Raw genomic sequence first — 18,032 nt, forward strand, 5'->3', positions numbered from 1 at the left:
TGAAATTTTGGGCCGTTACAATAGGTTGTCGTTGGGTGTTTAAAGTCAAAACTAGGAGCAATAGATCTTTGAAGAGGTATAAATCTCGCTTAGTCGCAAAAGGGTATGGTCAAGAATATGGAATTGATTATGAAGAGACATTTGCTCCTGTAGCACGGATGGTTACAGTCAGATGTCTCATCACTATTGTGTCTATTAAAAAATGGAACATTTTTCAAATGGATGTTGAAAATGCTTTTTTAAATGGTGATCTTAACGAAGAAGTTTATATGGATGCCCCACCAGGTATGAAAATTCTTAAAGATAAAGTTCTTCGTATTCGAAAAGCTCTCTAAGGTTTAAAACAGGCACCCAAAGCCTGGTATGATAGATTTAACCATGTTATGTTAGAAAATGGATTTTCTTCTTGTTATACAGACACTGCACTATTTATCAAAAAATCTGATGCAGGTATTGTGATATTACTGTTATATGTTGATGATATGTTAATAACAGGTGATGATGTCAAAAGAGTCAAGGATATCAAATATGTCTTGACTTCAAAATTTGAAATGTCAGACTTAGTGTTTCTGACATATTTCTTGGGAATTGAGGTTGCTTACTCCCAACATGGTTATTTTTTATCTCAAACTAAACTTGCTTGTAAGATTATTGACAGGTCAGAAATCTCATATGACAAAATTTACGAAACTCCTGAAATAGTGGGCTCCAAAATGAAGATCGATGACGGGATCCCTCTGACTGATCCTACTCCTTACAGACAACTGGTAGGCTCGCTAATGTATCTTAGCATCACTCAGCCTGATTTGTCACATGCGATTCATATTGCCAGTCAATTTCAACATGCTCCCACAACGGTTCACATGAGTGTCGTTTTCGCATCATCAGATACTTAAAGGGAACTGCAAATAAGAGAGTATTTTTGTTTTCATCTTCTGAATTAAAGTTAATTGCCTATACTGATTCTGATTAGGGAGGGGACCCGAATAACCGTCACTCTACCATAGGTTTCTGTGTTTTCTTAGGTAAATCGTTGGTTTCTTGGAGGTGCAAGAAGCAACAAAAGGTCTCTTTGTCCTCCATCGAAGCTGAATATCGAGCCATGGCATCTACAACCATGAAAACTGTTTGGATTCGGCGTCTTCTCGAAGACATGGGAGTCTATATTAAAGAGCCAACAAAGTTATGCTGCGACAACAAAAGTGCAATATATATTGCCAAGAATCATACTTTTCATGAACGCACAAAGCATATAGAGATGGATTGTCACTATGTCAGGGAAGAATATTTGAAGAAGGTCATTGATCTTCCATATGTGACGTCTGAGTACCAACTGGCTAATTTCTTCACTAAGGCTCTTTGTTCACCTAGATTTAATTTTCTTCTTGGCAAACTTGCGGTTATCGCACCGTAAGTTTGAGGGGGGGTGTTAAAATGTAATCCTTAATCTCGTCATATGTACGTATATATATTCATATATATATAGAGATACATATACATATATACTATGTATATATGTATACATATCTCTATATAACTATATAAATATATATATATATATATTTCTCTTTATTATCCGAAAAGGGTATTTCTATCATTTTCTATTTTAAGCATATTCCATTTGGAATATGATTGTATTTCTTTTTATTCTTTTATTTTTTTTTTCTTTTCCTTTTTCTTTTCTTTTTTTCTTTCTGTGGTTTGTGCCACCTAGGAAGGCTCCCCAAAGAGTCGTTGGGGAACCTCCAACGGACACAAATGTGACCGTTGGGGGCTCCCAACGACTCCTTTGGGAGCCCCCTAGGTGGCTCCTCTTGTAGTGTATAAATAGGGGACTTCCCCCTTATATTTTGTTCAAGCTTGTGAGATCAAGCTTTTCCTCTTTTCTAATATATTGTGGCATTTCATGCCTTTGTGCATGTTTGTATTGCTTTATGCTTTTATGCATATTTGTTCAAGTGTTCCTTGAGTGATTTCGTGCACTTCTCTTGTGAGGAATTAGTGTTTGTATGTGTATTGTCCCTTTGAAGATATTTTTACAGAGAATCAGTTGGAAATGCAAATATGTATGTGCTTGGGAGTTCAACAATTACAGGTACTTACATTGCATGAAGGCAACCTGCTCTGGAAGCCATGTGTCAAGTGTAGCAGAGCGCACCTGCAGCATGTACTTAAAAAATCAGCAAGGACGCCAACATAAGAAAATATGTATTTGAGAAAACTTCTGGTATACAAGCTGTTTGTATGATTTAGGTGAATGGGCTTCCACAATCAGACTAGAATTGAATAACTTTGCAATCTGAAAGATATGAGCATCATACTTTCTCTTGTGCTTTGATAAACACAAGATGTTCTTATGCACAACAGAGGAGCAATACAGGGTTACCTTTTTGGGGTTGAATATTTCATGAAAAAAATCAAAATGTTGGATGACTAGAAATACCAGTATACTTGCCTTTGATATATGCACCCCAAGACCTCGGTGTATTCCTGAACACTGAATGCAGATAAAGATTCCTAAGTTCACACTTGCCCATCGGGGAGCTCTGAGATGAGTATGAATAAATATTAGAAGTTTTTTACAATTTAAACTAATAAGTAAAAACCATTAACAAGAATTACAGGAAACAGAAAAGAAAGAAACAACTAATGAATATGAAGGAAGCAAAAAGCATAATAGCAAACAGAACAAGAACTTTAGAATAAATAATTAAATATATATATATATGTATATATATATACATCAATGTCACATCGTTTTTGGGAATTTCCCCATAAGAAAATGCTGAGAAGATTCATGTTTTAGAAAAATTTGTATTTATGGGGAAAACCAAAACAATCTGTTACCTAAAAATATAAGAGATCTATGTAATTTTATAGCAAAATGCAAGTTTAAACATGACTGAAATAATTAAAACAAAGCAAAAAGGTGTAAAAACTACAAGTTCTTGGTTTTTCATTATTTTGTGACCTTTTTTTTATTTTTTGCCCTTGTTTAATCATTATCATATAGAAATTATTTAACAGTATAAAGATAATCATTGGGGTCTATATAATAAAAATTATTTTGATTTTTTTGTTATCTAGGAACAGTCTTTTTTATTGCTCTCTAATCACATGTTTGCAATCTCGGTTGAAAACATACTTTTTTCAAAAGCCCCATATCAATGGGAACAAAGAGAGAGGGGCCTTCCTCTCCCTATACCACAAACACATCGCTCCCCTCCCTTCATGTGCATGTACCTGCTAAGGCACTCATACTTTTTAGCTTAAACTTAAAAAAAGTGAAGGTGGGTTAAATGTCCAGGATGCCATTTTCGAAAGGCCACTCATCAGTTTTTTGTACTAACTTTACTGACTATTTTCAAAAATCATGACAAAAATAATAACAGAAAAATAAAATGAACTTATTGTGTTTTTTTGTTGATTGTTAATTTATCACCAAGAAATATGTGATAAATGGAATATATCAGTGATATCTCTGACCATTGAATATGTGTACATATGAGAGCATGTTTATATATATATATATAGAGAGAGAGAGAGAGAGTGATGTGTAGCTGCGCAATCATTAGGAGCGCAATGCCAGTGGGATGACGCTGAGCGTCCATTGCACGGCGCGATGGACACTCAACGTACCTTTACTAGCGCACTAAAAGTGTGCGCCAGTAAAGGTATGGGAACGATGCACTAAAAGCGCCAGTAAAGGTCCCGGGTGTGCCGCTAAAGGTTCCAGACCTTTACTGGCAGATACTTTTAGTGCGCCAGTAAAGGTCTTTTGCAGAAATTGACTGTGAGCGTCCATCGCGCCTGAGACGCTGATCGTCCATCGCGCTTGAGCATCCATCGCGCCGCGCGATGGACACTCAGCGTCATCCCACTGGTAGTTGCGCACCTAAGGGTTGTGCAGCTACCACCTTTTCTATATATATATTATATATACATGGGTTTATATTTTCTATAGTTGATTGTACCTATAATCTAGTTGGAATCTCACGATGCAACTTGTTTTGACTCAATCTATCCTCATAGATGTGCTCAGCATGGCCAATTTAGTGGGAATCGACCCTTGGATCATGATATTTCACAGCCATCGATTTTTTGTCTGCTGGAAAACCTGTACAGAGTTTGGATCCCAGGAATCCAAAAGCCAGATCCCACTAAATAAAATAACTAGATCACATCTACGATGTTAGATGTCTCAAAAAACACAAAAAGTAAAAAGTAAAAAAAAAATGGATTTGCTAAGTCATGCATTTACAATAGACTTTAGCAAACTTTAACCCTATATATAGAGTTAATATTTGGTGCTATTGAAGGCATGAAACTATAGAGTATAAATCACCTTTTTCATATTTTTTAGATTCTTTTTGTAGATTGGACCTTATCGATGTGATCTACAAGGTTTGTTGAGTGTGGCACACAAGCAGATTTTTTAAGTGTTTTAAAAAATCAACAGTGCATGGTGCACTAAAATTTTACAACTCAAAGAATCATATTTTTAAATCAAAATAACATGATCCAAGGTTTGATTTTTAGCAAACAAACCTCAATGAACACATATGTAGTCAGATTGAATCGATAAAGCTTGAATCTATGATTTCCAGCTCAATAGTTCCATGCCTTCAATAGCACCAAATGTTAACCCGCACACAGATGCACACATATGTAATGAAGCAAGCAGAAATACAATAGAAAACCCACTAAGGACTAACAAAATTATAATAAAGAGTGCACAAGCACTAGTTCACCAAGGGACAAAACAATAACCAATTGAGAACAATCACAAAAGCACAAGTGCACACAAGAGCCACTATGCGCAAGCACAACACAAAAAAATAAATATTATTCACTTGGATAAATGCTTAGCAAAGCATGAAAAAAAACAAGAGAGGGAGTGCCTTTAAATATGCACAAGACAACCCAATGGGCTGGTCCAACTAGTTGTTGCACCAGCCCCAACGGCTATAAATATAGTCATTGGGACCAGTCCAACGACTAGTTGGACTGGCCCAACAGCTATAAAGTACAGCACTTAGTGTAATAACCGCAAATTTTTTGTTATTATTTATTAATTTGACATGTTTTCGTAAATGGTTTGATTTGGGCCTGGGATCCAAATCTCATATCCAGGACCCATAAAGTGGATAATGTCATTATAAAAAAAAACAAAAAAAAAAACAAATATAAAAATATAAGGTAGTGCAGGGATCCACAGTTGGATCCATTTGGATCCAACCTGTGGATCCGCATTTCAAGCAAGACCCAGATCCAACACATGGTTGGAACCCGAGTCGCGGGTCGCGGGTTTCGAACGCGGACCCAGGCCGCGACTCGTGTAACGATAAAGAAGAAAAACTCGTGGTTAGAGTTCTGAAGGAGCCCTAACACGAGTCTAGCAAAGGGGAGGAGCGCGGAGCCGCCGGGGGAAAGTTTATCTCCTTCCTTTTCGGAAGGAGAGGAGGGGATCGCCCTCTTTAAAAGGGGGGTCTCGCCCCTCTTCCTCCCTCTCATCTCTTTCGTTCTCTCTACTCTCTCGGCCTCCCTGTTCATCTGTCTCCCACTTGTGCTCGTGAACAACTGCGGGACCGCCGACGACCTCCCAACAACGTCAGCCTCTTCCTCTCCCTCTCGACTGTGCTCGACTGTGGAGCAATCGACGTCGGCGACCTCCCAACCGCGGCAGCCACCTCCTCCTCTCGCCAGTTAAGGTAGGATCATTGTACTTTCACTTTCGGTTATACCATGGGGCTCGTGTGGGGTGTGGGTTGTCTGAAACCCCAAATCGGTAGATTTGGGGTTCGGATTACTAGAGTGGCCCAACCCTTACACCTGTGCCCCGGATTTCATCCTGGGTCGAGGCTACTGAAAAACCCCAAATCTAGATTTGGGGGTTTTCAGTTTTTTTTCGAAAAATAGGGGTACTGCAAGGGCTAACGGAAACCCCAAATCGGCAGATTTGAGGATTCCGACTGCCAAGAACCTAATTGATATATATAAATAAGGGGTTTCCGATTTAGGAAAAAGGGGTATCTGAATAAAGTCTGACCTGTGATTCTGGTGTGATCATTCATGATTTACTGATATACTTGTTTATTCACATCATATTTTTCTACCTGCCTCGTTACTCCGGATTTGCTAAAAGGGCTGGGTCTTCCTTTTCATATGCTCTCTCATTATAGACTCTAATTACATATGTTGCGATATAAGAGGCTTTTTCCTTATAATTTGAAGAAGGTTGGTTGTGATTTTTAGTTAGGACTCCTATGCTTTCTCAGTATAAATCGTACTCAGACATGTGATTTTCAGTAATATCTTTGTGACACCATTACCTCTATGGGTTCTTGAATAGCTTCTGCCCGGGTTGACAGTCTTGCCAAGTCATCAGAAAATAAACACTTATTGTGAAAGGTTGTGCCAATATCAGGACACTAAAGTGTCCTACACACCTGCACTCAGATACGCACCTGCACACCAGTCACCTCACCTTCTCTTCCCTATGTTCGGCAGACACCCCAACGACCCCCGCTTGAGTCGTTCCTCGCCATCGGCATCCCTGAGCTTTTCCCAAGCGTGGATTCTGAGGTACGGGTTCTTTCTTTTGAATCATGTGAGAAATCGAATACCGATTCGATTTTCATGCAATATTTAGTGCAAATCCATGGTTAAAGAGTGATTCTATGTGTTCACTCTAGATTACATGGATGAGGATTCATAGATCTTCTTTTATATGGGTGTTTTCGGTTCTTTACACATAAAAATTCTATGTATGGGGTTTTTATACAAAAACGGACTCATATTGGGTTCATGCTGGATATAGTTTGAATGACTTGATCGATACTTATAAAACTAATTTTTTTTTAAGCACAATTAAGATCAATGCTTAGGTGATGATTAGGTTTGCAGAATTGTTTTCAAGTTCATTGACTCAGCAAATTACATATGGTTATATACCGATTCTCATATAAAAAGTGTTCATGTTATCCCTTCATTTGTTTACATGTGTTAAAGATTTAGTTTTTTTTTCTACGCATGTGAATGTAGGACATGTGCATGTATTGAAAACATGGATCATGAAAGTTTATTATTATTGCACTCGCATGCTTATATACTTGTATGCATGTTTTGCTAGAGGTGAATCAAGGAAAGAATTATATTTCTCTTGTGCTTAGAATCGACATGTTATGCTTGATTAAGACATTAGTGCAAGGTTGCATGCATATGCATGTGCATACATGGAATTGATGTATTTTGGCACGTACCTCATGGCGTGCGTGTTCACATATTTTAATTGGAACTGGTTCATGAATAAAATTATGCATTTGACTTGAGTATGCATCCGAATTGAACAAAGACATGCTTATGAATATTTTTGTGGCATACACATGATACATGTTTGTAATTCTGAATGTGCATATAACTTTCCAGAATGTGTGGTGTGCATGTATTTTGGTTCTCGAGACGTCAAGATTTGAAATTGTTTATATGCTTTGACTTGATGTGACGTGCTTAAGCATCATACTATATGAAGTTTGTTTCAAATGCATGTGCATACATGCATTGATGTGTGTTTCGCATGTACATAAATGCATGAGTTGCTCACTTGTCCCAATTGAGATGATTCATAAGTGAATGCAGGTATGTGGAATGATTTTGTAAAGGCACGTGCACATGAATGGTGAACACATGCATATGAATGTGACATATCATGCACATGGTTAAATTAACATATATAAATATGCATTTGGAAGCATGATTCCAAGTTGTTATAGTTTTTGCGTATGATACATCGATGGTCTAAATGAATCATCACAGGCCTGGAGAGCCTTGAACTTTGGTTATTCTTTCTTTAATTGTTTTAATGCATCGCAAAAATCACATTTATATTATGGTTTTAATTGTGTTGTTATATTGTTGTCATGGGTGCTAGACCGTGAAGAGTTGCACATGCTGATTTGAGAGCTTATAGTTGCATGTTGATTTGCAAACTTATGTTATTAATTTTGCATGTTGATTTGCAAATGTAAAAGAGATGAATTAATAACAAGATAAAAAGAAAGTAAAGAACAGTGTAATTTATGTCTCCTTAATGTCCCTTCTTTAGTGTGGGAATCTTGAAAGTTGCGGTTTGGGGGAAACCGTGAGGATACAAAAATTTTGTGTGCGTTGTTGTTGCCCCTGAACCCGATATTGAGGTTTTTTTTCCTGGCCACGGTTTTAGAGAGAGTCTATCACTTCGCCTGAGGGTGATGTGTTTGACACAGCTGTTGTTGTTTTGGTATACCAAGAAAGTGGCACCAGTGGATGTTGTTTTCTATGGTGTCCCCGACATTGGATGTTGTTTTCTAATGTTCCGATGGATGGTGTTGTTTCCTGATATCGGTCGAGGGCTAAGTTTGGAACCCAATAATAAAATACAAATTTGTGTACTAAGTTACCATGAGAACCCTACTTAACCTCGAGGATTTTTTTTACCCGTTTGGTGTATTCGCGGGCAACGGTAATTAAAAAGAACTTAAATTGTATGCATTTAATAGGGCATGCATATGGAAAAGGAAAACTTTAAGGAAAGATAATAAAGTGTTCATGCATTGCATATAAATCATGCATATTCCTACTAAGCATTAGAACATGCATATTTTACTTGTTCCCTTAATCGTTACATGATGGTGAATGCATGAGGTTTAATTTCTAATGCATGCTAAATGTCCTGCTTATCAAAATTGTGATTCATGCTATTGCTTAATGATTCTTCATGCTTAGAAATTATTCTCTGTTGCATGAATGCTTAATTGAAATTATGAAGTCATAATTGCTTTCCTCTAAATGATTGCATGAAATCTTATTTGTATTCGTTAGGCTCACTTATTTTATTAGAAGTACTTGTGCTTAGGATTTCGGTTCTGACACCCTACTTCTATGGTTTTTGCAGCCGCAAGTGATCAGTGAAGCGACTGATTTTTGAAAGAGTTACGAGTGTCACATTCTTGCTGGACGGTTCACAGAGGGACCGTGTGGCTCAGTTTTTCGTTATTTACTTTTATGTCATTTAAATAACTCGGATATGTCTGTTGCAATTATTGTTTAAACATTCTTTATTCCAAATAAATGAATAATAGTTTGGTTTGGTATGATAAGTGTAAGCTCTATTGTGGTGTGTGTGGTTATCCAATTGGGAGTGAAACTGTAAAGGCCCTGGATCTCTGGGAATATTTCCGCATTGTTTAAAAAAAAAGTTTGCATTTTCAAGGGGTATGAGTTGGGGTCGTTACACTTAGAAAAAATATAAAATAACAAAAATATATTTTATGAATCAGCCCCTAATGGGTCAGACACCTAATTACATATATGAAAAGACCCCTGATGGGTATTTCAGTTTACATATAACAGAGAACAATGTATATATATGTATATACTAGCAATACATAATACTATAATTTAACAACATGCGCGCACACATGCACACACCCACATGCATACGCACTCCATGCATGCTCGCACGAACACCCGCATGCACACGCACACATACACCCATGCCCACAGACACACATGCTCTCTCTCTCTCTCTCTCTCTCTCTCTCTCTCTCTCTCTCTCTCTCTCTTTTTTATACTGGAGATTATATTATAATAGAAACAATATGAGACTATGAGTTCAGCACAAAATCTAGAATGAACATCAAATAACCACGGTAAGCACTGTTTCCAATGCAGAAATTAGAGATCATTGCTTTGAGGAAGAAGTCTGAATCATGACTCCTAAAGAAATCTGTTAAAACGTATGATTTCCACACAGCATTGCAACATAATCCTAGAGAAATATCAGATCATATGATAACACCCCTTGTATTGCATATCCAAGGTACATTCATACAACCATTATCCAAAATGTGTGATATGAGCCATATGATTCAGTATTATGAAATCATACAATGATACAAATGCACCATAACATATAGCTCAATCCTGTTTGGTCCCTCGAAAAGGCAGTCTTGGACAATTATTTCCCCTGGCCTATTTGGCAGAAATTTTTAAGCATTCATGGTCATATGATTCGTATTCGCTTATTAAATTGAGCTAACAATGTTATAACTTTCATACTTACTTGCTTTTGCAGTCAGCACATTCTCTATTCTCTGGCAATCTAACAAGACCCTCTAGTATCTGAAAACAACAAAGCATAAGCAAGTGCCACTGATTCTCTAAGCCAATCCTTCATTAACAAAGCAATAATAGAATAACCAGTAAACTGGAAAAAAACAAAAGGGGAGAATTTTAGCCAACAAACCACAATGAACTCTATTTACAATATATTCAACATACATAATGATAACAAATATAATGTTCATATATGTTGATAACTTGATAATGACTCAACATTTCCAGTACAAGATAATGAACTCTATTTACAATCTTATATAGTAAATTAAATTCACCAGACAGGATAATCATACAAAAACAAGTGAAGAGTTCCAAAGAATTTTATTTTACCCTTTTTCCATAGTCATTTGTATGATTCAAGGTAATCTTTTGACGAGGACTTTTCTTAGAGAGATTTTGATGCAGGAGAAGAGAGGATCATAGTCCGAGCATATTGGATCAGTTTGGATCCTGATTTTTTTTATTTTGGAAGTCTTTGTAATGGATATTAGATCTATTTAATAGATCTTCACCCAAATTTGGTAGTTTTATTAGACTAGGATGTTTTTTTATTTATGTTTATCAAAAATAGGTAGGTTACATCTATTGGATTGTGATTCCGCTTCTATAAATATGCTTTGTATCCCGAGCATGCCCGAATTGGCAACGGTGTTTATTGGTTATGTATGCTCATTAAATTGAATATTAATATGGCATAAATGTACATATCATGAACATGTAATTTCTGAAGTTATTTAATGTTGCAATAACATGATCATGTGCATGTTTGGATGAGATAAATCATGAAAGAAAAATGCACATTGTAAGTGAGTGTTCATATGCATATGCAATTTATTTTATATGTACATTCTTGTTGTGTATGAATGAATGCACATTGAGGACATCTTTGAATAATTATGTGGTTACATGCTCACTGAGGATTTTTGCAAAAGATGCATCGGTGGTCAAATGTGAACCACTATAGGTCATGTGGGCCACGAGCATGTGTTTCTCTAAGATTTGTGTATATGTATTGCAAAATCCATTTTAAAATTATTGGCTTTTTTAATTAATTGCACTGTTAAATATTGTAAAGGGCCAAGGTCTCGTGTTGTGTTTTATATATTGATTTTGCAAAATGATTCTTTTGGTAAAGAATTTGATTATTGTTAAAAAGATAAAAGAGATAAACAGTGTAATTAATGTTTTTTCTTCCTGGATGTCTTTTCCACAGTGTGAAAATCCTAGATGGCGGTTTTCGAAAAAACATAAGAATACTAAAACTCCGTGTACGATTGTGCCCCTGAACCCGATATGATGGTTCGCCTCTCGAACACGGTTTTAGAGAGTTTTCTACCACTTTGCATAGGGGTGGTGTTATATGTTAAATTATGTATATATAAATATATATATACATATACTTATATATATATATACATTAGTATATATATATAAGTATATATACGTATATATGTATATATGTATATATACATAATTATATTTTCTTTTTTTGTTTTGTATAAACCAAAAACCCGATAGGGGTATTTTGGTAATTCCCAAATGTACCTTTTTCTTTTTCACCTTTTTCTCTTTTTCCCTTTTTTCTTTTTCCTTTTTTATTTTGTCTTTTTGCTTTTTGGAATCATAAAGGGGCCCCACCCATCTAGTCGTTGGGGCCCCAACAGTCATATTTATGACCGTTGGGGCTCCCAACGCCTAGAAGGGAGCCCCCTTTATGGGTCCTCTTTAGTGCTTCCCTCCTCTATATAAAGAGGAGGTTCCCCCTTGTAAATGTATGGGTTTTTACACCCTTCTCTTCCTTTCTTCAATAAATCCAACTTATGACTTTAAGTCATTTCCTATATTTGTGAGTTTTGTGTGTGCACGTTTGGTGTTTGTGTTCTTGGCTCTTGTAGTCACTCTTAAGGAGTGACTTTTTGCTCTATTGGTGCTTCCGCCTCTTTTCATTACATTGTATCAGAGCTCTGTTGGTGATTGGGCTTCTCTTTTGTCATCTTGGAAAGTGTGCCTCTCAAAGTTTTGAAGAAAGAAAGTATATTTGGTGCCGATGGAACGTGACTCTAAAGTGGAGCTCTCTTTCAAGCTAAATGGGTCCAACTATCTCATGTGGGCCTCCGCTATGGAAAATCATCTAAGAGGTAAGAAACTTTGGGGTTTTGTTATGGGGACTACTCCCGAACCCTCTCTTGTTCTTACCAAAATTGAAAATGAAGTTGAAAAGGCTTTAGATGGCGATGAGCACATCAAAGCCATTAATGAACATCAATCCAAAATCGAGGATTGGGAAAGTAACCATGCCAAAATCTTGGCATGGTTTATGAACAATGTAGATCTTAGGGTATGTATACCCAAAAGGATCTTGCTCGGCAATTCTTTTGCCAAGAAAAAATTCGTTCCACCAAACAAATGGATATGAGTGTCTGGGACTATTTTAGCTCTCTAACTCCTCTTTGGGATGAGCTTGCCCTTCTTGAGCCCAAATGGGTTGCCCCACAAGACATTGAACTAAGAAGGGAACAAATTGAAAAGGAGCACTTTTTTCAATTCCTTCATGGACTTCACCCGGAATTTGAACAAGTGAGGGCATCTCTTCTCCATAGAAGCAAAGCCCTACCTATTGAAGATGCTCTTGCCGAGGTATGTCAAGAAGAAACTCGACTTGGCTTGAGCATTAGGAATGATGAGGTTTTGGCCGTTAATAGGCCTGGATCAAATGTTAAAGCATATAGACCTCCCCACTTTAACAAAAATATCAATGGGCCTAGAAAGGGAATCATATACCACTATTGTAATGAACCGGGACACATTAGACCGGTTTGTCCTAAGCTTAAAGGAAAGGTTGCCGCGGTTGGAGAAAATTCTCCAAAGAAGGAAGAAAGTACCAAAGAAGGAGATATCAAAGAAACTCTTAATCATATCTCCGAAGTTCTCCAACACCTTCTCAAGTCTTCTCCTTCAACATCTGGAGCCGCCATCGCCTACTCTTCATCACCTCCAGGTATGTGGATACTAGACTCTGGTGCTTCTTTCCATATGACATCTCATAAAAACTCTCTTTCCAATGTTTTTTCCAAACCTATGTCCTCCTATGTCTCAACGGCCGATGGAACGTCTTTAAAAATTGAAAGTATTAGAACACTTGACTTCAAAAATTCTCAAAACTTTTTTGTTCCTAAAGTAAGAGTTGTTCCAAAAATTAATTTAAATCTTTTTTCCGTTTCCCAAATCACCGACCATGGATGTCAAGTCTCTTTCTCACCTAAAGATTGCATCGTGCAGGATCTCCAGTCAGGGAAGCTGATTGGGCAAGGCCATAGAAGGGGTGATCTCTATTTTATGGACTTTTTGACGCTTCCATCTAAGTCATCTTGCAATCTTATCAAAGACAAAAGTATTGGAATTTGGCATGAGAGACTTGGTCATCCAAATTTTGTAAAAATGTCTCTTTTCCCTTTTTTGAACAATACTTGTAAAGACAATCACATGACTTGTAAAGATTGCATTTTTGGGAAATCTAAAGCTACTCTGTTTCCTCAAAGAAGTTATTTTGCCACTCGGCCATTTGAACTTGTTCATTCCGATGTGTGGGGACCTTCCCCAATTTTATCTAAAGGAGGTTTTTCGTATTATGTGGTCTTTATTGATGACTTCACTAGATTTACGTGGATATACTTCTTAAGTCGCAAATCTGAAGTCTTCTCGTTCTTTAAAGAATTTCATGCAATAGTTAAAAATCAATTTTTGGGAAATCTATCTATTCTTAGGTCCGATTCGGGAGGTGAATATATGTCTAATGATTTTCAAAATTACTTAAAAGAAAATGGAATTTGTCATCAACGTTCTTGTCCCAACACTCCGCAACAAAATGGTCTTGCGGAAAGAAAGCATAGGCACATAATAGAAACTACAAGAACATTATTGATTTCAAAAAATATCCCAAAATCCTTTTGGGCCGAAGCGGTTCTAACTTCAACATATCTCATCAATAGAATCCCTTCATCCTCTTTGAAAAATCTTTCTCCATTTGAAAAACTTTACAATATGTCTCCCGATTATAAAAGATTAAGAATTTTTGGATGTAAATGCTTTGTTTTAACTCGCAAAAATGATAAACTTTCTCTTAGGGCTATTGAATGTATTTTTTTGGGATATGGCGAAAAACAAAAAGGATATCGATGTTTTGACATCCTTAATAATAAACTTTATATCTCAAAAGATGTCACATTCCTCGAAGAAGAAAATGGTTTTTCGCATCAACCAAATGAAAATATTGACTTTTCCTTTTTATTTGACTTGTTACCTCAAGAAAACATCATAGATGATCATATTGATCTTAATGAACCTCTTGAAGATCTTGTTGAACATCCAAATAATGATCAAAACTTAGAAGAAAATGCTTCAAGACAAATACAAGTCTACTCTAGAAGGAATGAAAGAAATCCTCCATGTGCCCTTGAAAGATTTTCTCAAAATGAGTCGATAGAAGAAACCTCTCAAAGAAGATCAAATCGCATTCCTAAGATTCCAAATAGATTTGTTTCTTATGACTCTTTTTCCCCTAATTATCGAGCATGTCTTCTTGCTCTTCACTCCTTTCATGAACCATCACATTACAATGATGCTAAACAATATGATCATTGGAATGAAGCTATGGAGCTTGAACTTAATGCCCTTAAAAAGGCACAAACTTGGGAAATCATTGATCCTCCCAATGGAAAGAAACCCATTGGATGTAGATGGGTGTTTAAAGTAAAAACTAAGAGTGATGGTTCATTGGAAAGATATAAGGCTAGGTTGGTAGCCAAAGGTTATGCCCAAGAGTATGGGGTAGACTATGATGAAACTTTTGCCCCAGTTGCTCGAATGACTAGTGTTCGAGCCCTTATTGCTATAGCTTCTGTCAAAAAGTAGCCCATCTTTCAACTTGATGTTAAAAATGTTTCTTGAATGGTAATTTAAATGAAGAAGTTTATATAGAACCACCTCCAGGTATGAATTTAAATGAAAAAGTTTTAAAATTAAAAAAGGCTTTATATGGACTTAAGCAAGCTCCTAAAGCTTGGTATGACAGGTTTAGTAATGTATTAATCAATTTAGGTTTTTCTTCTTGTTATACTGACACTGCTCTTTTTGTCAAAAGAACAGGTGACTCCATTATTATGCTTCTGCTGTATGTTGATGATATGATCATCACTGGGAATGACAAAAAGGGAGTAAATGATGTTAAGTCTATATTAAAAGATACTTTTGATATGTCTGACCTTGGTTATTTGAGATATTTTTTAGGAATTGAAGTGGCTTATTCAGCGCGTGGGTACATCTTATCTCAAATGAAGTTAGCTGCGGAAATTTGTACCAAATCAGGAATATCTGATGAAAAGAAAATGGAGACTCCTGAAGTTATCAATGCGAAACTAAGACTTGAAGATGGTGTTCTTCTTGAAGATCCAACCCCCTACCGCCAATTAATTGGATCCCTCACCTATCTATCCATCACACGTCCAGACATAGCTCATGCGGTTCATGCAGCGAGCCAATTTCAGCACGCTCCTACTACGGTTCATATGGCGGCCGTAATGAGAATTGTGCGATATATCAAAAATACCATCTCCAAGGGACTCTTCTTATCCTCTTCCTCATCTCTTGAATTAACTGCTTTTACTGATGCTGACTGGGGAGGAAATCCCAATGATCGGATCTCAATTACGGGTCTTTGCATTTTTTTAGGTGAGTCTCTCATCTCGTGGAGATGCAAGAAGCAGCAGAAGGTCTCCTTATCATCTACTGAAGTTGAATATCAAGCTATGGCGATGACAACTATGGAGATTGTGTGGCTCAGAAGTCTTCTTAGTGACATGGGCGTTAACATTTCCACTCCCACCAAGCTCTGTTGTGATAACAAGAGTGCGATATACATTGTCAGCAATCACACCTTTCATGAGCGGACCAAGCATATCGAAATGGATTGCCATTATGTTCGAGACGAATATCTCAAAGGGACCATCACATTGCCATATGTCACTTCAGAGTATCAACTAGCTGACTTCTTCACCAAGGCGCTCCCAACTCCACGATTCATGTTTCTTCTTGGCAAACTTTCGGTCTTCTCCCCGTAAAGTTTGAGGGGGCATGTTAAATTATGTATATATAAATATATATATATATATACATATACTTATATATATACATTAGTATATATATAAGTATATATACGTATATATGTATATATACATAATTATATTTTCTTTTCTGTTTTGTATAAACCAAAAACCCGATAGGGGTATTTTGGTAATTCCCAAATGTACCTTTTTCTTTTTCACCTTTTTCTCTTTTTCCCTTTTTTCTTTTTCCTTTTTTATTGTCTTTTTGCTTTTTGGAATCATAAAGGGGCCCCACCCATCTAGTCGTTGGGGCCCCAACAGTCATATTTATGACCGTTGGGGCTCCCAACGACTAGAAGGGAGCCCCCTTTATGGGTCCTCTTTAGTGCTTCCCTCCTCTATATAAAGAGGAGGTTCCCCCTTGTAAATGTATGGGTTTTTACACCCTTCTCTTCCTTTCTTCAATAAATCCAACTTATGACTTTAAGTCATTTCCTATATTTGTGAGTTTTGTGTGTGCACGTTTGGTGTTTGTGTTCTTGGCTCTTGTAGTCACTCTTAAGGAGTGACTTTTTGCTCTATTGGTGCTTCCGCCTCTTTTCATTACATTATAGGCACAGCTGTTGTTATTGATATACAAAGAAAGTGGCATCAGTGGATGTTGATTTGCCTAATGTCCCGACATTATATGTTAATTTCTAATGTTCTGATAGATGGTGTTGATTTCTGATATCGGTCAAAGAACAAGTGTGGAACCCAGTAAAAAAACACAAATTGTGTGTTAAGCTACAACTGGAAACCTATCTTGGTGTAAAGCCCGTTAAAAAAAAAAAACTATGTCAGACACGTGCCCTGCACGCGTCGAACACGTGTTAGGGTCGGTCTGTCGTGTCGGACCCAGACCCAAGCCCGGACACGGACCCGGCTTCTCAAACGATCGAGAAGCCTATGACTTTAAAAAGTCACAGGCGTCTCGGGCAAGGAGCAGAACCCTCGCCCCTTCTCTCTCCTCGCCTGTCTTCGTCCCTCCCTACGGCCACCGACGCCAGCGACTCGCCGCCGGCCACCACCTTTGTCCCGGTAGCTACAGACATCGACGGCAGCCCTCGGCAACCTTCGACAGTCAGCGACCGGCGCAGACGGCAACCTCCGAGCCCCGGCAATGCATCGCTTCTCCTGTCTGGCTATCGGCTGCGCCAGGGACCTCGACGCCGACGACTCACCGCCGGCCACCGCCTTCGTCCTGGGTGCTGCAGCCGCCGACGATCGTGCCTCCGACCACCACCTCTCTGCCCCCCATCTCCGACAACCAGTTGGCAGACGCCAGCGATCGGAGCCATGGTGACTTCCGTACATCGACGACCTCCCCGTCGTCGGTGATCGTAGCTATCAGCCATCTCCCCCTTCGAGCCGACATCGGCCTCTGAGCGTCGGCGACCTTCGAGCCTCAGTGACCTCCCCTCCTTCGCCACCACCACTGCTCCTCCTTTCTGAGTTCGGCAGACACACCCTTCCTTGGAGGTTGCGCCAGAACCCCGACGCCCCCGTTGCTGCGGTTTTCCGAGGTTGAACGGTGGATCTAGATCGCCCTCTGTGGCTCGAGCTCTTGTTTGCTCACGCCGCAGGCGTACGAGGACTCGCAACCCCTCAAGGTAGGGAATTTTCTTGCGTAAAAGGACAATGAACGGATAAATGCTAAAATAAGGAAAGGTAACAAAAAGAGGATATATGTATACGTATAATATATATACGTATGTCTTTACCCTCAAGGAC

At 37.9% G+C, this 18,032-nt stretch overlaps 1 protein-coding gene across 1 annotated transcript in view; it reads right to left on the reverse strand.

The window, feature by feature from the left end:
- The window catches only part of LOC149842348 (uncharacterized), an 86,076-nt gene that overhangs the window by 44,324 nt on the left and 23,720 nt on the right, over window positions 1-18,032 (reverse strand). Inside the window, exons 2-4 of the mRNA XM_090001397.1 lie at window positions 10,103-10,161; window positions 2,456-2,546; window positions 2,104-2,158 (exon numbers count right to left, since the gene is read on the reverse strand). Of these exons, the coding sequence (XP_089857523.1) occupies window positions 2,104-2,158; window positions 2,456-2,546; window positions 10,103-10,161 (205 nt within the window). The remainder of the gene's footprint in view (window positions 1-2,103; window positions 2,159-2,455; window positions 2,547-10,102; window positions 10,162-18,032) is intronic.

Source organism: Nuphar pumila, chromosome 3 (assembly GCF_984573655.1).
Source record: "Nuphar pumila chromosome 3, dmNupPumi1.hap1.1, whole genome shotgun sequence".
Lineage (NCBI taxonomy): Eukaryota > Viridiplantae > Streptophyta > Magnoliopsida > Nymphaeales > Nymphaeaceae > Nuphar > Nuphar pumila.